Source organism: Microplitis mediator, chromosome 3, assembly GCF_029852145.1.
Source record: "Microplitis mediator isolate UGA2020A chromosome 3, iyMicMedi2.1, whole genome shotgun sequence".
NCBI classification, from domain to species: Eukaryota; Metazoa; Arthropoda; class Insecta; order Hymenoptera; family Braconidae; genus Microplitis; species Microplitis mediator.
The window spans coordinates 23636174-23658036 of NC_079971.1; the positions used below are offsets into that span (position 1 = coordinate 23636174).

At 33.5% G+C, this 21863-nt stretch overlaps 3 protein-coding genes and 1 long non-coding RNA gene across 6 annotated transcripts; 3 read left to right on the plus strand and 1 right to left on the minus strand.

The window, feature by feature from the left end:
• On the plus strand, positions 1-9186 carry LOC130665067 (piwi-like protein Ago3). Its single transcript, XM_057465329.1, has 5 exons — positions 1-228; positions 2601-3125; positions 3212-3410; positions 4434-6164; positions 8737-9186. Exons 2-5 carry the CDS (start codon positions 2602-2604, stop codon positions 9067-9069), a joined length of 2787 nt encoding a protein of 928 aa, XP_057321312.1. The 5' UTR covers positions 1-228; position 2601; the 3' UTR covers positions 9070-9186.
• A 436-nt stretch (positions 9187-9622) lies between these two features.
• LOC130665086 (uncharacterized) lies at positions 9623-13957 on the plus strand. 2 transcript variants are annotated; one of them, XR_008989506.1, is made up of 4 exons: positions 9623-9715; positions 13352-13388; positions 13470-13582; positions 13655-13957. It is a non-coding gene; the product is annotated as an uncharacterized LOC130665086 (long non-coding RNA). The 2 variants fall into 2 exon arrangements; XR_008989505.1 differs by lacking the exon at positions 9623-9715 and having other exon boundaries at positions 13231-13388; positions 13655-13955.
• Positions 13958-15358: 1401 nt separating this feature from the next.
• LOC130665077 (cytochrome P450 6k1-like) lies at positions 15359-20048 on the plus strand. The gene is made up of 3 exons (XM_057465346.1): positions 15359-16383; positions 17601-17822; positions 17894-20048. The coding sequence occupies exons 1-3, from the start codon at positions 15528-15530 to the stop codon at positions 18307-18309; spliced, it is 1494 nt and encodes a 497-aa protein (XP_057321329.1). The 5' UTR covers positions 15359-15527; the 3' UTR covers positions 18310-20048.
• Positions 20049-20064: 16 nt separating this feature from the next.
• Positions 20065-21584, minus strand: LOC130665081 (PI-PLC X domain-containing protein 3). Of its 2 annotated transcripts, XM_057465350.1 has the most exons (3): positions 21267-21584; positions 21121-21201; positions 20065-21051 (listed from the first exon to the last, which is right to left on the minus strand). In XM_057465350.1, the coding sequence occupies exons 1-3, from the start codon at positions 21403-21405 to the stop codon at positions 20276-20278; spliced, it is 996 nt and encodes a 331-aa protein (XP_057321333.1). In that variant the 5' UTR covers positions 21406-21584; the 3' UTR covers positions 20065-20275. The 2 variants fall into 2 exon arrangements, with proteins under 2 accessions (XP_057321333.1, XP_057321332.1); XM_057465349.1 differs by having other exon boundaries at positions 20065-21201; positions 21267-21577.
• Positions 21585-21863: the final 279 nt, after the last annotated feature.

Below are 21863 nucleotides of genomic sequence, written 5' to 3' on the forward strand. Positions count from 1 at the left end.
CGAGCAGACAAAACACGCGGACGCGGTAGGAACAGACGCGCTTTAGCACCGGCATTGACATCTTGTGTGTCGCCGGAAATAAAACCGGTAACCTTTAATTTGTATTTCATTTGCCATCACCGCAGATTATAATTTATATCCTCAGTGTTAATTCGCAATAATTGATAATAAATAATTAATTATTTAAAAATAATTAGAAGATAAACAGAAAAGTGATAAAAATATCAGGTAAGATTTTATTTTACACGACGCGGTTCTTTTTTTCTTTTCTTTGTGTCGTCTTAGTTTCATCATTTTCGCACGTTCATATTTTTTAAATATATATTGATATATTTATTAATAAATTTTTTATTTATTATATTTAATTTTTTTATCACTGATTGGATTTTTAAATAAATCGATATTTTTATTTATTATTTTGTAAGTGAAATTCAGTAGATCGCGTCATAGTTTACATTCGTACTGCGATTCAAGATCAAGTTTCTTGTGTATTTAGGGGGAGGTAGGAAACTAAAAGATTTTTTTAAGATTAAAATTTTTATCTTCCATCTTTCGTTACCATTTCATTATTATTTTTATTTTTCAAACTCAAGTATGTAATTCATACATTTATATATATAGATATATGTATACTTTTTTTTTTATTCATTTTATTTAATCAATTTTTTTTCTTCGAAAGTTGACTGATATTTTTTTTTTAAATTTATTTCATATATTTAATAATTCAAAATTTTATTTTTCGCTGTGGGCGGGAATAAATTTTTGAAAATCCGAATAATTTTTTTCTGCCGTAGGATAGACAGGAACTGAATTTTTTTTTTTTTTTTTTTTATAAAATAAACTTTTTTTTTGAATTAATTTTTCTTATTTATTTTTTGCTATGAATGCGCGGGAAAAATAAAATTTTTAAATTTTTTTAAATTTATTACATTTCTAAGTCTACATCGATAGTAAAGTTACCGGACATCTGAAAATTTTTAAACCTTTAAAATAATAAATAAAAATGTTTATAAAATAAAAATATAAAAATACATGTTTAGAAAATTCAAAATTCAGTACATGCATTTTTTAAATTTTATTATTTTAATTATTTAATTTTTTTATTTGTAATTTTAAAATTTTCGTGTTTTACATTTGCACGAGTGTGAATGTCGCAGACATCAAATTTAAAATTGTTAATAAATAAAGTAAATAATTAATCAAATTAAATTTTTAAAAAATGCGCATTTACAAAATTTTGAAATTGATAAGTGCATTTTTTAAAATTATTTACTCTATTTATTTATATTTTTAAATTCAAATTCTGCTGTATTCACACTCGTTACATTTACATGATATGATACTGAAGTTAGCAGACGTCTAATAATTTTTTGATTTTTTTTTAGAAGATAAAACATTAAAAAAAAAATCGGTCTGTCAGTTGACCCTGCGGGCCAGCCCCAAAACTTCCCGCTGTTTTCGAGCTCGCTGAGCTCGAAAACATTATTGTGAATATATTTTCGAGCTCTTCGAGCTCGCAAATACTTTTGTATGCCATTGTTTTGTAAAAAACCATTTTTTAGCATTTCTTTCTTCCACGATATCTCGCGAACGAATCAACCGATTTTGATGGTTGAGGTGGCAATCGACGCGTTTTATCAAGTTCTAAAGCTGGTCGAATTTTGAAATTGATTTACTCAGCCGTTTTTGAGAAATTTCAAAAAAACCAAGGAAAAAATTTTTTTTGAATTCTTTCGTCAACGGTTTCTCTTGAACGAATGAACCGATTTTGATGGTTGAGGTGGCATTCGACGCGGCTTATAGAGTTTTAGAGCTGATTAGATTTTGGAATCAATCCATCGAGCAAATTGGAAGTTATCCAAATAAAACATTTTTGAAAAAATTTTATTTTTGAAATATCTCTGAACGCACCCTACCGATTAAGTTCAAATTTCTACGGCCTCAAGACATTAACAAGCCGCGTCGAATGACACCTCAACGATCAAAATCGGTTCATCCGTTCAAGAGTTATGAATATTTACATACATACATACGTACGTACGTACGTACACACATACATACACTCGGACATCATCGTGAAATTAGTCAGGATAGCTTCCTAGGACCTCGAAACGTCGACATCTGATGGAAATTCGATTTTCGTAAATCGGACCGAAACCAATAACTTCCCGAATTTTTGAAAATTTACAATTTTCTTAGCGGGAAGTTAAAAATATTTAAAAAAATTCCACCTGTAGTTTTTTAAATTTTCTACATGTGCATATTTTTATATTTTTTTTTTGCAATTGATTTATTGAAAAACAAAAATTCAAAAATTTTAAAATGTCTGCTAACTTCTGGATCATTTACATGATTATGAAGTCAGCAGACAATTAAAAATTTTCGGATTATTTTTCCACAATTGAATTTGAATAAAAAAAAAAACTAAAAATATGCACATGTAGAAAATTCAAAAGACTGTAAGTGCAATTTTTTAAATTATTTTTCATTTCAAATTTATCGTGTTTTAAAAAATCCCAAAATTATTAGACGTCAGCTAATTTCAGTATCATGACATTTACTCTCATGTCTCTACATAAATTTTATTAAATTTTTCACAGAATGGCTGATCCAGGACGTGGTAGAGGTTCAGCAGGACGTGGTGCAGCATTGCTGGCCATGTTAAACAAAGCACCGGAAGCAGAAGTGGGTGAGGCTGTACCCCACCCACCAGCACCAGCTCCTACACCAGCACCAGCTGGTTCTCAACAACCGGGTGTCCATGTTGAGCCAACGCGACCTCGTGGACGAGCATCGCTGATGGACATCGCCCGCCAATTGTCAGCACCCGGCGAGGTTCCGTTTTCTCCACCCGCACCATCAGGACCAGCACCCGTGTCTCCATCGAGACCACTGACGGTATCAACGAGCGTTCCCATGTCCGGTCGCGGTGCCGGTCGCGCGACACTTCTAAGTCTCGCACAGAAACTGAGTCCTCCTGGAGAACCCGAGCCCATCAAACCTCGACCTCAGACTGCTGCGCGTCCCGGTGGGGATTTGCCAGTAACCGCTTCCGTTGCGGGACTCAGTCTCGACTCCAGCGACTCTCGTGGTCCAGTAATCCGTCAGGGATCCGATGGAACTACGTAAGAAATTATTTTACTTGACCTTCACTTGGTACCCAGCTGCTGATCTAGACGAATGTTGATTTAATCCTCAATTTTTTTCACAGGATCGACATAATGTCTAATTATATAAACATCAAAATAAATCCCAGCAAGGGAATCCATCGCTACGAGTGTAAATTTGAACCAGAAACCGATTCCCCACGTCTACGTAACGCTCTGCTGAACCAGCACATGGCATTTTTGGGGAGAACAAAAGTTTTTGATGGAGTTATTTTATTTTTACCACAAAAACTTCCACAAGATGTGAGTTTTATTTTTTTTTTTATTCATCTAAAAATCACCTGGGGTTGGAAATTTTTGTCATCATCGACTTCCAAGCTTCTTTTAAATTCGTCCCTTTTACGCTTGCACATTTGAAATATTTTTATCAAAGTTCCATTTGAATGGAAAATTTTCGGTATTTAAAAAAAAATTTATTTTTAAATTATCGGTACCGAGACCAACAGCAGGACAGTAATAATATTTTTTTAAAATTAAAAAATATGACGTACGATTACACAAAAAAAAGAATTTTTTTGGCGCGAAAAATTTTTACACGTCCAATAAATTTTTCGCATTTCAAATTTAAAACAAAAAATTTTTTCTAGTCCTAAGATAATTTTTGTCTTCAATTCGAAATTTAAAATTTTTCTCGTTCCAAAAAAATCAAATTTATATAAAAATTATTTTTAAATCTGTCCCTCTATTGGGTCAATTGTCCCACTACTGGATTTTCACGATTTAAAAAAAAATCTTTTTGGCGCGAAAAAATTTTACTTGTCCAACAAATTTTTCGCGTTTTAAATTTAAAACAAACAATTTTGTTGGCGCGAAAAAAATTCTTGCGTCAAAAAAATTTTTCTAGTAAAAAAATTTTCGTCTTAAATTCAAAATTTAAAATTTGTCTCGCGCCAAAAAATTCAAATTTATATAAAAATTATTTAAAAATCTGTCCCTCTATTGGGTCAATTGTCCCACTACTGGATTTCCACGATTTAAAAAAAAATCTTTTTGGCGCGAAAAAAATTCTTGCGTCAAAAAATTTTTTCTGGTAAAAAAATTTTCGTCTTAAATTCAAAATTTAAAATTTGTCTCGCGCAAAAAATTCCAATTTATATAAAAATTATTCAAAAATCTGTCCCTCTATTGGGTCAACTGTCCCACTACTGGATTTCCTTAATCAAAAAAAATTTTTTTTATAATTTTGAAAAAAAAAAAAAACTCAAGTTTCGAATGTCAGGTGACTGAATTAAAAAAAAAATATTAAATAAATTTATTTATTTACAGCGAACTGTACTAGAGTCAGTACGCAAAGACGGAACCAAGATAATAGTGACGTTAATTTACCAGCGACAACAGCGCGCAGACTGCGCCGAAAGTATCCAATTCTTCAACATCCTCCTGAATCGCATTCTCCGTATGCTGAAGATGATCTGCATCAACAAAAATTACTACAACCCGCGCGCGCCGCACAAGATCGAGCAGCACAGGATGGAATTGTGGCCCGGGTACGTGACAGCGATTGAAGAAATGGAAGGAGGATTAAAACTGAACATCGACGCGTCGCACCGCGTGATGCGCACCGACACAGTCCGCGATTTCATCCAAGACATCTACAAGACCACGCAAGACCGCGGTAATTTCAAAGAGACGATCTTCAAAGAGCTCTGCGGCATGACGATACTCACCCGGTACAACAACGCGACCTACCGCGTAGACGACATCCTCTGGGAAAAAAATCCCACATTCACTTTTGATTACAAGGGAACCCAGACCTCAATTGCCGAGTACTTCAAGTCGCACTGGGATCTAGTGATCAGAGATTTGCAGCAGCCGCTGATCCTCCATCGCGCCAAGAAGAAGCTCTCCCAGGGTGGAACCCGCGAGGAAGAAGTTCTGCTGGTACCCGAGCTCTGTTACCTGACCGGTCTAACGGACAAAGTCCGATCCAATTTCCGTATCATGAAGGACCTGGCCCAGGTGACTCAGGTCCAGCCCCAAGAACGTCGCGGGGTGATCAGAAAATTCATTCAGACCGTCAACGAGGAGCCCGCGGCTGCCCAATTGCTGGCAGACTGGGGCCTGTGTCTGGCGGACGACATCGTCAGGCTCAAAGGTCGAGTTCTTCCACCAGAAAAAATCATTTTCGGGAACTCCAAAGAATTTAATGTCAATGAGAAGGCGGACTGGGGTCCGATGGCTGCGCGAAATCCGGTTCTGACATCCGCGAGCTTACAGAACTTCTGCATCGTCTATGTCCAGAAGGACGAGCGAATCATCAACGAGTTCGCCAAGATTCTGAAGAATGTCTGCGGCACGATGGCTATTAAATGCGGCGACCCTATCAAGGTTCCGCTGAGAAATGACTCCGCCCAGAGCTACATCACCGAGATCCGGAAGCTGATAAATCCCAAGCTGGACATGGTAATCGCGGTGACTCCGACCAACAGGAACGACCGGTACGCGGCGATTAAAAAACTCTGCTGCGTTGAGTCCCCGGTAAAGTCCCAGGTGATCATGACCAAGACCATCTCCCAGGACAATAAAATAAAAAGCGTCACGGAGAAGATCGCGCTGCAGATGAACTGCAAACTGGGAGGCGCTCTGTGGGCACTGAAAATCCCGATGAACGACATCATGGTCGTGGGAATCGACGTCTATCACGCGGGGGCCGGCGCCGTGTCCAAGGCTAGTGTCGCTGGTTTTGTTGCGAGTCTCAATCAGAATCTGACTCAGTGGTACAGCAAAGCCTACTTCCAGAGACCGGGACAGGAGTACGTTGATGTTCTTAGAGCCTGCTTCGTTTCGGCGCTCACTTCCTATCGGAAAGTCAGGGGCGAGTTTCCCAACAGAATTGTCGTCTACAGAGATGGAGTCGGTGATGGCCAGCTCAATACTGTCGCTAGTTATGAGGTCGAGCAGCTCTCCAAGACATTTGCGATGGTCGATCCTAATTATTCGCCTAAGCTGACGGTTGTTATTGTGCAGAAGAGGATCAATACACGTGTCATGGCCTTGGTAAATTTTATTTGAATTTTTATTTTAGCCATTGAATTTTTTTTTTACTAATAATTTTGACGTTAAGTTTTGAAAAATTTTTTTTCTGCCCTCCGGCCGGAAAGTGGCAACTTTCGGGCCGCTGCCCCAAACGAAGTTGCGACTTTCCGGCTTCGTCGAGCAGAAAAATAGTATACGCACCTTGGCCAGTAAAAAAGAAAGCCTCAGACCACATGTTTGTCAGCCTCGGCTTCGCCTCGGCCAACAATTACATGTGCTCTGAGACTTTTCTTATTTTACTGGCCTAGGTATGTAATATACTATTTTATCAAAAATTGGACTTCTGAATTTAAAAGAAATTTTTTTCACTGAAAATTTTGCTACTGAAATTTGTCTTGACTGAAAATTTAGACGTTGAGTTTTGAAAAAATTTTTTTACTGAAAATTTAGCTTCTGAATTTGCAAGAAAATTATTTTCACTGAAAATTTTGACATTAAGTTTTGAAAAAAATTTTTTTATTGAAAATTTAGCCTCTGAATTTAAAGGATAATTTTTTTCATTGAAAATTTTGCCATTGAATTTTTTTTTTTTACTTAAATTTGGACATTAAATTTTGAAAAATTTTTTTTTATCAAAAATTGGACTTCTGAATTTAGAGGAAATTTTTTTCACTGAAAAATTTGCTATTGAAAATTGTCTTGACTGAAAATTTTGAGGTTAAGTTTTAAAAAAATTTTTTTTACTAAAAATTTAGCCTTTGAATTTAAAAGAAAATTTTTTACACTGAAAATTTTGCTATTGAAATTTGTCTTGACTGAAAATTTTGACGTTAAGTTTTGAAAAATTTTTTTTTTACTGAAAATTTAGCCTCTGAATTTAAACGAATTTTTTTTTACTGAAAATTCGGACATTAAATTTTTTTTTACTGAAAATTTGGACATTGAATTTTGAAAAAATTTTTATTATCAACAGTTGAGCTTCTGAATTTAAAAGAAATTTTTTTTCACTCAAGATTTAGCTGTTGATTTTGAAAAAAAAATTTTTTACTGAAGGTGTAGCCATTAAATTTTTGAAAAAAATTTTATTTCATCAAATTTTTAATTACAAATCGATTATCAAAAGGCAAAACGGGTCTGAAACACAAAAAAAAATTAAGAGTGTGAATGTAGCAGACATCAGACAAAATTAAAATTATGATTAAATAGAGTAAATAATTAATAAAATAAAATTTTAAAAAAATGCTCATTTAAAAAATTTTGAAATTAATAAGTGCATTTTTTAAAATTATTATTTTTTAAATTATTTATTCTATTTATCTACAATTTTAAATTTGTCTCATGTCTGCTACATTCACACTCTTAAAAAAAAGGATATCTTTGTGATTTTTTTTTTCAGAGTGACTTCGTTATTAAATTTTTCAAAATTTGTGACATTATTAAGCGACATTTCAAGAATATTCTGCTAAATTTTTGGAAAAAAATATTGAAAAATCAGCCAGTGGTAGTGGGGAGAGACGAGTCACAAAAAAAAGTCTCCATGCCGTAGGCAGGATAACTCATGACTGCCTCATCTGAAATAAAAAAACCAAAAAGATTTCTTTAGTACACAAGTTTATCTTAGATTTGAACGAAGGATTTTTTTTTTCAATAACTACTTATTTTTTAATTAAACAAAAGGAGAAATTTTTGGCAAAAATCAGAGTTTGTTTATTGCACCTTTACCAAAAATTCAAAAATGAATATTTTGTTTATTCCTTCGTTCAAATCCAAGATAAACTTTTGTACTAAAGAAATCTTTTTGATTTTTTTATTTCAGATGAGGTAGTCATGAGTTATCCTGTCTACGGCATGGAGACTTTTCTTTCGTGACTCGTCTCTCCCCACTACCACTGGCTCATTTTTCAATATTTTTTTTTGAAAATTTAGCAGAATATTCTTGGAATGATACTTAATAGTGTCACAAATTTAAAAAATTTTAATAACGAACGTACTCTGAAAAAAAAATCACAAAAATATCATGTACCCGAAGATCGGAACTTTTTTTACGCAACAGAAATGAAAAGTAAAAAATCTACCGCGTCAAAATTTCTGAAATGTTTCTCATACGTGCTAGTATTCCAGCCGAAAATTACAGGCCACCCCCAACTTCCGGAACTACCCCTTAAGCATTTAAATTACTAAATTTTTTCAATTTCCGTGGCGTGAAAAAAAAAGCTCCGATCTTCCGGTCCATGATTTTTTTCTCTTCATTCTGTTTTTTTATTTTCGTTCAACGAAAAACTTTCCGATCTTCAGGTACACAAAATATCCTCCATTTTTTTTTATCTCAGACCCGTATTGAAAAAAAGATGACAATAAAGTTAGCAGACATTCACATTTTGATTTTTTTCAACAAAAAAATAAATATTTTGAAAAATTGCATGTATAGTTTATTGAATTTTCTACATGTGCATTTTTCAAAAATATATTTTTTCTTATTATTTATCTATTTTAAAAAATTTATTTAAATTTCAAATGTCTGCTAACTTTATTGTCATGAAAAAAAGTCAATTACTAAAAAAAAATTGTCATAAAAATGAATAATTATTTACAGAGAGGACAGAGATTAGACAACCCACCGCCCGGTACCATCGTCGACTCAGAAGTGACCCGCAGAAACTGGTACGACTTTTTCCTGGTGCCTCAAACGGCTCGTCAAGGGACCGTCACACCAACGCACTACGTCGTTCTCCGCGACGAAGCCGAATTCAAGACTGATTACATTCAGAGACTGACTTACAAAATGTGCCACCTGTACTACAACTGGCCCGGCACAATCCGCGTACCTGCACCCTGTCAGTATGCCCACAAACTCGCGAATCTCGTCGGGCAGAGTATCGGGACTGAACCCAACGAGTGTCTCGCCGAGTCCTTATATTATTTATAAATTATTTATTATTTAAAATTACTGACCAGTTGATAATTTTTACGAGTATCAGTACCTCGACACTACAATTAGCGTTTTTCAAAAATCACGTACGCGCTTTTTTTTTTTTTTTTTTTTTTTTATAAAACAAACGCTAATTTTAAGTATTTATTTTTTTTCTTTTTTTTTAATTTAAGTGAACGTAAGTGAAGTATTATCGTCAGTAATTATTTTTCATATTAAAAAATATTTTTTTTTTATCACGAGCAATCGCCCGAGCAATTATAGTTTTATAAGATTTGATATTTTAATATCAATTTAAAAAGTCAAAGAAAGAACTTGAATGAAAAAAAATATATATATCTATATTTATATATAGATATTTGTTATAATTATAAATGTTGATTACATTTAATAAGTTTGTTAAAACTGGCGCGAGTCGCTGGTTTATTTTAAATATTAAAAGATATTTAATATTTAATCGTTACTATTAATGATGAGTTAATATATTAAACTTATTAATAATATATTAATATTTATATTGATATTTAGTCGACAATAAGTATTATTGTAACTCAAGTGTATTGAAATTTGATATTTAAATACATTAAAGTTCTTTCAAAATATTTATTTTTGCATTTAATTTTTAAAATTTTTTTTACCAGAGGTAAGTGACCAAGTTTTCGCGCTTAAAATTTAGTTTAAATTTTTTGATGATCGGTAGAATTTTACGAAATTCTCCTGGTGAATTTGTGACATTCATTATGATAAATATGAAGTTTTTTTTTGAAAATCCGCGGCAAGATTTAATTTCTGTATAATTTATAGATAGAGGACCCTATGAAAAAACAATGTATGGTTAAAATATATAACATCATATATGTTTGCAACAAAAAAATATATAATATATTATATTGTGTATTATAAATAATCATATAGAGATTTTAGCCGAGTTGATATAAAATTATATACAGTAGTAAATATATGTATTCCATATATATAATAGGGTGTGTCATTTTAAGGCCATATTTTTTTTTTACTGCTATACCAGCAAATCTGGTAGTATAAAGAAAATAAAAAATTATGCCGCTGGGCTAAAGGGTTTAAGTCCAATAGCGGCTTAGCTCATCAAAAAATTCGATTTCCCATTTAAATAACACGGGAAAATTTTTTTTTAACTTTGAGTATTTTTAACTCGTGAACAAATTAATAGATCGAATTGACTAATACATATTTTTGTAGGAAATTGAACGCTCTACAAAAAAGGTCTCTTATCATTTTTCGATCAATCCATCTGTTCTAAAGTTATTGGAGCTCGAAGTCAAGTTATAGTAAATTTCGAGATCTTTTTACTTTTCCGGCAAAACTATCAGACTTATCACAAAATATCATAAAATCTTTTTTGTAGACAATTTTATTTCCTACAAATTATTATCAGTAAAATTTTTTCGAATTCCGCATTGTTTTCTAGTTATTTTCATTTTAATTTTAAGCTCCTAAAAAAGTAGTGTTCTGATCGATTTCAAGAGCTCGACATTGAAATGAAAATAACTAGAAAACAATGCGGAATTTGAAAAAACTTTACTGATAATAATTTGTAGGAAATAAAATTGTCTACAAAAAAGACCCTATGATATTTTGTGATATGTCTGATAGTTTTGCCGGAAAAGTAAAAAGATCTCGAAATTTACTATAACTTGACTTCGAGCTCCAATAACTTTAGAACAGATGAATTGATCGAAAAATGATAAGAGACCTTTTTTGTAGAGCGTTCAATTTCCTATAAAAATATGTATTAGTCAATTCGATCTATTGATTTGTTCACGAGTTAAAAATACTCAAAGTTAAAAAAAACAATTTCCCGTGTTATTTAAATGGGAAATCGAATATTTTGATGAGCTAAGCCGCTATTGGACTTAAACCCTTTAGCCCAGCGGCATAATTTTTTATTTTCTTTATACTACCAGATTTGCTGGTATAGCAGTAGAAAAAAAATATAGCCTTAAAATGACACACCCTAATATATAACTTATATGTTTTTTATATTAAGCTATATATACATTGACATTTACCTTATAATATATTGTATTGATATATTTCCCTTTATATTTAAAAGATATAAAATTTTTATATGAAATGAAATATATGGTAGCATGTAATTTATATTATATATGGCACCATATATTTTCTTTGTTATATTTAAGCATATATTTTATTCGGTGTATGTATATTAGGGTGTTTCAGAAAGAACAAATTTTTTTTTGGTATTCAAAAATTGAAAGTATACTTGAAAATAAAAATTTTGGTGCCAATCCGAGTTCTTAATAATAATATTAAGGTTTGCCTCAATCCATTTTTCTATTTTCCATTTAAATAACATAGGAAAAAATTTTTTTTTTTTTTAGAATTCTCTAGCTTACAGACCACTCAAAAAATTTTTATGCGCAATGAAACTTTTTGTAGGAAATTGAACGCTCTACAAAAAAAGTCTCTTATCATTTTTTGATAAATCCATCTGTTCAAAAGTTATTTAAGTTTCAAGTCAAATTTATAGTAAATTTTGAGATCTTTTCACTTTTTCGGCGAAACTATCAGTCTTATTACAAAATGTCATAGAAACTTTTTTGTAGGTAATTTTATTCCTTACAAATTATTACGAATAAAATTTTTCAAAATTCCGCATTGTTTTTAATTTATTTTCATTTCAATGTCAAGCTCTTAAAATTAATCAGAAATCTATTTTTTCAAGAGCTTGACATTGAAATGGAAATAACTTGAAAACAACGCAGAATTTCGAAAAACTTTATTTGTAATAATTTGTAAGGAATAAAATTATCTACAAAAAAGTTCCTGTGATATTTTTTGATAAGACTGATAGTTTCGCCGGAAAAGTAAAAAAATCTAAAAATTTACTATAAATTTGACTTGAAGCTTAAATAACTTTTGAACAGTGGGATTTATCAAAAAATGATAAGAGACTTTTTTTGTAGAGCGTTCAATTTTCTACAAAAACATTTGTCGTGTATAAAAATCCGTTGATTGGTTTATGAGCTGGAAAATTCTAAAAAAAAAGTTATTTTTTTTCCTGTGTTATTTAAATGGAAAATAGAAAAATGAATTGAGACAAACCTTAATATCATTATTAAGAGCTCGGGATAGTACCAAAATTTTTATTTTTAGTTATACTTTCAATTTTTGGATACCATAAAAAAAAAATTGTTTTTTTTTTTGAAACACCCTAATATGTATACATTTTTTATATTTTCATCCATGAATTTGATATATATATTTAGATATTTGTTATATTTTAACATATATTGTTTTTATAAATTTATTTCATGGGGGTATAAATTTTCATGAGTTTTTTATCGACATCCACACTCAACAACAACCATGTCCTCGTATCCATACTGATAGGTAAGAGTTCCACTGGCATCCAAATAAAGCAGACTAGTAGGCGCTAATCGAGTCGGAACACAGCAGACACGCCCGACAGATTTCGTGCCATCAGCACCCTGGAGAGCTCCCGAAACCAATGCCTGGACAATAGCGTGCTTGGTAGGACTCAAATGGTCCCCAAATGGAAACAGACACCTTCCGACACACTGATAGGCTTCCCAAAGCTAATACTCTGAGCGGACGCAATTTACACCGGCTTAACACCGCCGAATTATACCTACACCGGTGTGATTTCATTTTAACACCGAGCGGAGTTAAAATAAGTCCATTTTTAACACCGCTCTTTTTACAGTGTATTTAAAACATTTTATTTCGATTTTAGTCGAACTGGTCGTTAGTCTTATAGCGAGGTTTCGGCGCAAAACTATTGAGTTGTTGGTAGGGGAAGAGTTCCGAGCGAGTTTTGAAAAATTGAGGGGAAGAGTCTTATAACGCGTAGTCTTATAACGAGGCCCTACTGTAATAAATATGGCGGGAACGTAAGAACAATTCAAAATAATCGGAATCATTTTGAATATAATGTTGGCCATGAAATTCATTTATTTTATTTAATTGATAAAACCAAAATAATGAATAGATATTTAAAAAACTTTTTAACAACTGAAAGAGTTTAAACCATCTGTGTTTCTATTAAATAATTGATATCAAATAAAATATTCTCGTAAAATGTTTACTCAAGTGGAAAATATAAATATTTTATTCATCCAGACAATCTTATCTTACAATTTGGAATGTAGAAATTTCCTATTCATTGCAGATGTTTTGCTTTTATCAGTGAATTAGATTATGATAATATTTAACTCCTTTGTTTCTTTCGCTTATAAATATTGTCTATGAATTCTAGATGTATTTAGTTGTTCCTTTGCACTCCACCGTAATTGGTAAGTTTTTAAATTAATATTCTTATTTTATTTTATTTTATTTTATTTTGTCAATAAATTTAAAAAAAATAAAAATTTTAGAACCGAGTCTGTAAAAAATGAAAATCCCTAAATTTTTTTGGTACATTTTCTTTGGGCTGATATTTAAAATGATAATGATAAATATAGTCGCAGCTGGATGCGCTGGCAGTAAAGTAAGTGTTCAAATCATTTTTTAAAATTTAATATTTTATAAATTTTTTAATTAATTACTATAATTATTGTAGTGCTCTTCAGACGCAGATTGTTGTGAACATCATAAGTGTCAGCATCAGTTCACGGGCATGTCGCTTAAAAGATGCCACCTACTAACTAAAAGATAATTATTTACACAAATTTTTAAAAATTATATTTGATACATTGTAAAGATTCGGAAGCAAATCTCAAATTTATTTTATTCCGAATTTACTACCTCATTTAAAGTTCTGGAGTTTTTTTTTAAATTACTCCGTGTATAAAAAAAAGAGAATTTTTATTTTCTTCATCGGGTGATGTAAATTTTATTTAAATGCGAATACACTTGAAATAAATTTTATAACAAGAAAATTAAGTAAAAAATCATTTTCATTCGATCCGCATCTACTATACATCCGATCCACAATTTCTTCGCACTCCGTCTGTATTCATTTCACATCTACTCCATATCTAATCCGGATTCACTCCGTACCCGATCCGCAATCACTCCGTATTTATTGCGTATTCGATCCGCATTTACTCCACATCCGTCTGTTTATCAGCCGTATTAATTTTGCATCCGCTCCATATAAAATCCGCACTGGATCCGCATCAAATTTGTCAATTACTTCATATCCGATCCGCACTCACTCAGTATTTCATCCGCATTCACCCAAAAATTACTTTTTATATAATCCGCAATCATTCCGCATCAATTTCTCAAATACTTCGTATCTGACCCGCACTCTCTCCGTATTTCATTCGCATTCGCCCAATAATTACTTTGCATATAATCCGCAGCTGATCCGCAATCATTCCGCATCAATTTCTCAATTACTTCGTATCTGACCCGCACTCACTCCGTATTTCATCCGCATTCGCCCAATAATTACTGTGTATATAATCCGCAGCTAATCCGCAATCATTCCGCATCAATTTCTCAATTACTTCGTATCCGACCCACACCCCCTCTGTATCTTACCCACATTCGATCCGCATTTACTCCACATCCGTCTGTTTATCAGACGTATTAATTTTGCATCCGCTCCATTTAAATCCGCAGTCAGTCCGCATCAAATTTGTCAATTACTTCGTATCCAACCCGCACTCACTCCGTATTTCATCCGCATTCGCCCAATAATTTGTATATAATCCGCAGCTAATCCGCAATCATTCCGCATCAATTTCTCAATTACTTCGTATCCGACCCGCACCCCCTCTGTATCTTACCCACATTCGATCCGCAGCTACTCCGCATTAATTATTGCACATACGACTCCTACTTAACATCAGCCGCATTAACTCCGCATTGATTCCGCACCGGATCCGCACAAAATTTTTCAATAATTTTGTATCCGACCCGCATCGACTTTACACCCGCTCCTTATCTAACCCGCATTCACTCCGTACTCGATCCGCAGCCACTCCGCACAAATTCAAAATTTAACTCGCAAATTTTTTACAGCATTACCAACATACTCCTTAAACGTCATCCAGTTCCCCCAGAAAATAATATAAAATATATCATCCACTCAAATATATAACAAATGTATGAGTTTCCTATTTTTAAATAATTAATTTATTGGATTGCAAATAAAAATAATAAATATCCGAGTTTTATTTATCAATCACATCCCCGTTAATATTTTTTTTAATAACATTTGACCCAACATAAATTTCCAACGCATATATCAACTCACGATAAATTTATCTACATATATTCATATATATTTATACTACTTGATTATAAACAAAGTAAGCTTTCATATTTCAAATAACTGCAGTCGCTTCTCCCAAGTGTTCATTAAAACAGTTTCTGTAGTTCGCCATCTTGTCCAGCCTTCAAAGCTTTCAATTAAAATCCCAGCCGCTAATTAACCAATTAATCGATCAATTGTATGAACGTTTGTAATCAAAAAATCAGAAATGGGAGTGTCCGTGGAAATATTGTTGGCCATAGTCGCGGTAATAGTTTTGCTTTATTACTATTTTGCATCGGCTTACAATTTCTGGTCATCCCGGGGCATCAAGGGACCGAAACCTTCTCCACCCCTGGGTAACATCGCCGAGATACTTATGGGTAAACATAACCCTGGTACATATTTACAAATGCTGTACAACGAGTATCCAGATGAGCCAATAGTGGGAATTTACCGTGTGCGTGAGCCAATAGCCTGCATCAATGACTTGGACCTGATAAAAGACGTTCTGATTAAAGACTTCAGTAAATTCGTCGACCGCGGAACGGAAATGTATGAAAATCACGAGCCCCTGTCCATAAATATCTTCAACTTGGAACCAAAACGCTGGCGGATGTTACGGACAAAATTGTCACCCATTTTCACATCCGGTAAATTGAGGGACATGTTCCATTTGATCGTCAACTGCTCGGAAAGTATGGGAAAGTATTTGGAAAAACATGACAATGAGGTCATCGACATACGAGAACTTTCCGCGAAATTCGCTACTGACGTCATTGGAGTTTACGCGTTCGGGCTGAAAGCCAATGCCCTGGAAGACGAGAACAGTTTGTTCAGGCAAATCGGCAGGCACATGTTTGAGGTAAAATGGACCACGGCGGGTAGAAATTTACTGGGGACCTTTTTGCCGACAATTTACCGCATGATTGGTTACATCATGCGCGATGACAAGACTCATGATTTTTTGATAAATGTCACCAAGGAAACGTTGGAGTACAGGCAGAAAAATAATATTGTGCGCAATGACTTCATTGATTTGCTACTGGGGATTAAAAACCAGGGGAAAATGATCGATGATGTTGGTAAGTATTTGGAAAATTACTTTTCGAATAAACGCAGAAATTTTCCAAAGGAAAATCACCCTAGTCGATTTAAATTGCAGTCATTTTACTGTAAGTTTACCGCGGCGATGACTTACGGGAACAATTTGTTGCAAATTTACCACGTGCATGAAAAATTTACCGCGGCAATGAATTTTTCTGTTAATTTCGCGTCAAATTTACTGCCGATGGTGAATTGTTTGAGAAATAACGGTTAATTAACCGGGGGTAATTTTCGGTTAATTTTCTGCGGCAGTAAATTCCTTAGGGCAATTAATGGAAATTTGATTGATTTTGTGAATTGGCCAGTAAAAAAACGGTCGTCAAAGTTTGGATTTTATTTTAAGAAAATTACTTTAGTTGATTGAGTGACTGCAGTTTTACGGTAAATTTGTCCATACGGTGAAATAACTACGAAATTTTAAGTCAACTTACCGCCGAGTGGAAATTTGGCGGCAAATTTAACGCAGTGACAAAATAACCGTACTCAGCGGTAATTTAACCAGCGGTTAATTATCCGGGAAATTTACTGGTTAGCAAATTTGTTAGAGAAATTTTTCGTAAATTTCCTGAAGTAGTCAACTTACTATGAACTTGGAGACACGTGGTCGGTAAAATTAAAATATTTGCGCACATCGAAGGTGAAAATAACCGCAAACACGGTCAATTTCCAGGAAATTTAACCGGAAATTATCTAGACCATAAATTTTCTAGGGAAACTTGTAGTAAATTTGGGAATAATGAATTTACCGCGAACTTTGAAGTAACCGCGAAAGGCAGCGGTAAAGTATCCCAGAAATTTAACGGTTAATTTACCGGCGGTGAATTTTTTAGAGAAATTTGTCGTAAATTTTCCGGAGTAGTAAGCTAAATTTGAACTTAAAAACACGTGGGCGGTAAAAATAACCGCGGGCGCGGTAAATTAACTGACGGAAAATCATCTCGGAAATCATCGGGAAATTTATGAATGGCGACAACCGCGAACTTCAAAATAACCGCAAAAGTAAAATAACCGTGACAGTGGCCGGTAAATTGACCGCAAAATAAATCAATCGGAAACTTGTACAGTAAATTTGCTGTCGCGGTTAATTGACCCTGAAAATTTGGTAACTTTGTCGTTAATCGAACAGCGAACTGCAATATTTTTATAGAAATTTCTACCATTACCATAAATGAAATTAATTGACGTAATTATTTAGAAATAACGGATAATTTATTGGCTGCCCAACTGTTGATTTTCTTTGTGGGAGGATTTGAAACAACGTCATCAACAATGAGCCATACATTGTATGAACTGGCCATAAATCAACATTGTCAAGACCGTTTGCGACAAGAAATAACCGAGCAATTGGAAAAAACAAACGGACAAATCACTTACGACAGTATAAAGGAAATGAAATATCTCAACCAAGTCTACCATGGTAATGAAAATTTCCGTACATAATTAACTCATTACTTATCTGCGATCTTATAATTTCCATTTATTTCGCAGAATCATTGAGAAAACACCCGGCGCTAATGATGTTCACGAGACGTTGCACGGAACCTTATACATTTGCGCGGACAAATGTCAGCGTGCCAGCGAACACCAAAGTCTGGATCCCGCTGTACGCGATCCAGTGGGACCCCAAGTATTGGCCGAACCCAGAAGTCTTTGACCCGGAGAGATTTAGTGAGGAAAATATCAAAAACCGGCACCCGATGGCGTTCCTTGCTCTGGGTGACGGACCGCGGAACTGCATCGGCGCGAGATTCGGCGCCTATCAGGTCAAAGTAGGGATAACAAAATTGCTGAGCGAATACAAAGTTGAAGTCTGTGAGAAAACTGATCTAACTCATGAACTAAATAGACGCGGTTTTCTTTTGGTACCGAAAAATGGAATTCACTTACGCGTCAAAAAAATATAATTTTTTTATATTGCATAATTATTTTTATACTAAAAATTTGTTTAACTTTGGTTTATTTTTATTGTTAATGATTAATTGTGAGTAAATAAAGTTATCATATCATAAAGATATATAAGGTCAAGATTTTTATAGAATTTAGAGCAGGGGACGCTAAAAATCGTATGCTCGGAATATAAAAAATTATTATTATTTTTTTTTTCTACGGCATGTCATATAATTTTTCATATTTTTCATACCAACGACCCACTAGCAGAAAAAATTTCAGTAGTTTTTTCTTTTTTTGTTGTTGTATTCAACTAAAAATACTAAGATATGATGATATATGACTATATATGATGATATATGACTATATATGATGATATATGCTCAGATATGATGATATATGTCCAGATATGATGATATATGCTCAGATATGATGATGTATGTCCAGATATGATGATATATGATGATATATGACCATATATATATGATGATATATGACCAGATATGACGATATATGACCAGGCAGTATCATATCTGTGACCACATAGATACTGGGAATACATCGGCTATCTGATCATATATGCACGTGCACTATATAGTTATCTATATGATTGTATAGGGTCAGATAGTCATATATGGCCACATACGGTCGCGGATAATGTTATATGCTCATATTTTGTCTATATGACATTTTCGTATATGATTAGATTTAAGTGTTCGTACATAATTATATATGATCATATAAGGTTATTTTTCAGTGTAAATCAGATCAAATGTTAGTGAAAAATCATATATATGATCATATAAAATCAGATATGATCAAATGAGGTCATTTTCTGTATCTGATGAGATCTTAGCGCCCACATATGATCATATAAAATCATACTTGCCAATTTTTGACCATATATGACCCAGCAGTGACATTTATTGTATATCATCCGATCAAATTTTTATATATGATCATATAAACTCACTTATGACCATGTGTGATCACATACAATCAAATATGACCATATATGACCAAGCAGTGACATTTTTCGTATTTTATCCGATCAAATGCTCATATATGATTATATAAACTCATATATGACCATGTGTGATGATATGTAATTAAATATGATCACATACGAATATTTCATATGATGAGATATGAAAAATGTCATTAATTGATCATATAAACTCATGTATAAGTATGTGTAATCATATGAAGTCGTATATGACCATATAGAATCATATATACTCATATATGACCATAAATAACCAATCAGTGAAATTTTTCGTATCTGATCAGATCAAGTGTTCATATATAATCACATAAACTCATATAGCTGTGTGTGATCATATATGATCATATATAATCAAATAGTGACATCTTTCGTATTTCCTCATATAAAATGTTTGTACATGATCATATAAGCTCATATTTGTAATCATATATGTATAAGCACGTGTAATCATATGAACTCGTTTATGACCATATAGGATCATATATGATCATATATGACCATTTGTGCTGATATATAATTAAATAAGACCATATATGACCAAGCAGTGACTTTTTTCGTATCTGATCAGATCAAGTGTTCATATATGGTCATATTTAATTATATATTAGCACACATGGTCATATATGAGTGTATATGATCACTATATCTCTGAAAAAATTTAAAAATAAAAAAATATTTGAACTTTTCTTAACTAATAAAGTAAAATAATGGAATAAACTGCTTTAGTAAATTTAAAAAAATATTTATATATAAAAATACTATTTATTTTCTCCTCCTAACAAAAAATAAAATCTAAAAAATACATTTTCAATACTTTTTACAACTGAGCCATTTAAACCCTCAATTACTTAAAGCCTACGAAAATAATTCTCACATCAACAATAACTTTCAATCTCGTAACTGCAGCCTGCGCAACAAAAAATAAACCCGCAGAATTACTTGAGCAATAAATCCTGGGTTATTTTACCGTCACCTCCTTACAATTCCTGACCCGGATGCTGATCAAAAGAATCCAAATATTTACTGGAATTATCTATCAGCAAAGCGTTTCTCTGAATAACGACCCGCGAAAACAGAAAATTATCATAAGAAACGTAGTCCGTGATTACGATATTGAGTCCCCCAGCTCCAGGCGCATGTCTTCTGATCCAGTCCAGCGAAGTCTTTCTGCAAACCCCCGCCAGGTCGCGATGAAGACTCCCGCAAAAATGTCTCAGAATATATCTCGCGTCCGGGGTCAGCAGGCACTGGGACACGAACCCCGTGTCCGCTAACCGGGTCTTCAGTCTCATGTCGAGAAAATCTACCAGGGCCCTGGGTCTCGTAGTGTCCGGCCACGGGGTCGGCCACAACCCACTCGGCCAGAAATTCATTTCCTTCCTGATAATCTCATTCCTGTAGATGATTATCACCTGGTACCGGTAATTTACCATCCACTCCAACGTTACCTTCCACAAATTGACCGTCGACGGGCAAATAAAATTTTTGAATATATTCTTAAGTTTGCTGACGAATTTCCCATGGGCCCGTTCGCTGAACGAATAAAAATGCTGGCAATCGATGATTATTATTTCCCCTGGATGTGAACGCAACCAATTGTTTATTTCTACTAGATGTTGTGTCACTTCGTCACCATAGAGACCGTGCAGAAAATAGACATCGTCATCATTGCGTTCAATGTCACTGTTATTATTTCTGGCCTTCGTCGCCAATCGAAAGTCCAGGTAACGCACCCCCCCGTTCAATTGCTGGACTACGTCATCGTATTGCGTAACAGACCAATTAAATATGAGAGGTTTCGAAACAACAGAAAAATATTTACCGAAAAACTGAAGCGAGGCCGGTTCGTCGGGTCCTACGTCATTAAAACGGTTTATTGTGTAGGTCATTGTGTTGTGGGAGCCTAGAAATTTATCCTGATTGTTGATCTAGGTTAATTATTGTCATTACTTTAGACTATGAACGCACCTGGAATCGCCAAGTTGATGAGCGGGATTTTTTTCAGCGTTCCTGGGAGTCGGGTCATCCAGAATTCCAAGTTTTCGGCCAGCACCGGATTGTTGTCGTGAGTTGGACCAATGAGATGCGTCCGGATGTTCTCCTCCATGATTGATTTTTAATGTTTTTCTTTTGTTTTTTGTTTGTTTGTATTGTTGTTGTTGTTGGTGGGAATTGTTGAGAGGAATTAACTTGAGAGACGACGGTAACACTGACGTGGCTTTTTATGAAGTTGATTTATTTAATTATTGACATACTTGGAAAGAAATTAATTTTTTTTTTTAGTGGTTAGGGCGACAGTGGAATATTTTTGTTTTCTACGCTACTGAGAATGGCGGGAAAATTTGAAATTGAATAATTACAGAATTATTTAATTATTACTATTATCAATTATATATGTGAAGGTGCGTCATTTCGTTGCAACATTTTTTTTTTGAAGTGCATGTAAAAAAAATTCATAGTTCAACACAAAAAAAAAATTTTCTCGCAAGAAAAAAATTCTATGTCGATTACAGACCTAGCTCATTGAAAAATTCGATTTTTCCGTTTAAATAACACAGGAAAAAT

Excerpts from the sequence above, each read along its gene's own strand:
- LOC130665067 (XM_057465329.1), top strand. The coding sequence starts at position 2,602 with ATGGCTGATCCAGGACGTGGTAGAGGTTCAGCAGGACGTGGTGCAGCA. Across the intron at positions 3,411-4,433 it reads CACAAAAACTTCCACAAGAT|CGAACTGTACTAGAGTCAGT; the intron begins GTGAGTTTTATT and ends ATTTATTTACAG. Across the intron at positions 6,165-8,736 it reads ATACACGTGTCATGGCCTTG|AGAGGACAGAGATTAGACAA; the intron begins GTAAATTTTATT and ends AATTATTTACAG.
- LOC130665077 (XM_057465346.1), top strand. The coding sequence starts at position 15,528 with ATGGGAGTGTCCGTGGAAATATTGTTGGCCATAGTCGCGGTAATAGTT. Across the intron at positions 16,384-17,600 it reads GAAAATGATCGATGATGTTG|AAATAACGGATAATTTATTG; the intron begins GTAAGTATTTGG and ends GTAATTATTTAG. Across the intron at positions 17,823-17,893 it reads TCTCAACCAAGTCTACCATG|AATCATTGAGAAAACACCCG; the intron begins GTAATGAAAATT and ends TTTATTTCGCAG.
- LOC130665081 (XM_057465349.1), bottom strand. The coding sequence starts at position 21,405 with ATGGAGGAGAACATCCGGACGCATCTCATTGGTCCAACTCACGACAAC. Across the intron at positions 21,202-21,266 it reads CATCAACTTGGCGATTCCAG|GCTCCCACAACACAATGACC; the intron begins GTGCGTTCATAG and ends ATAAATTTCTAG.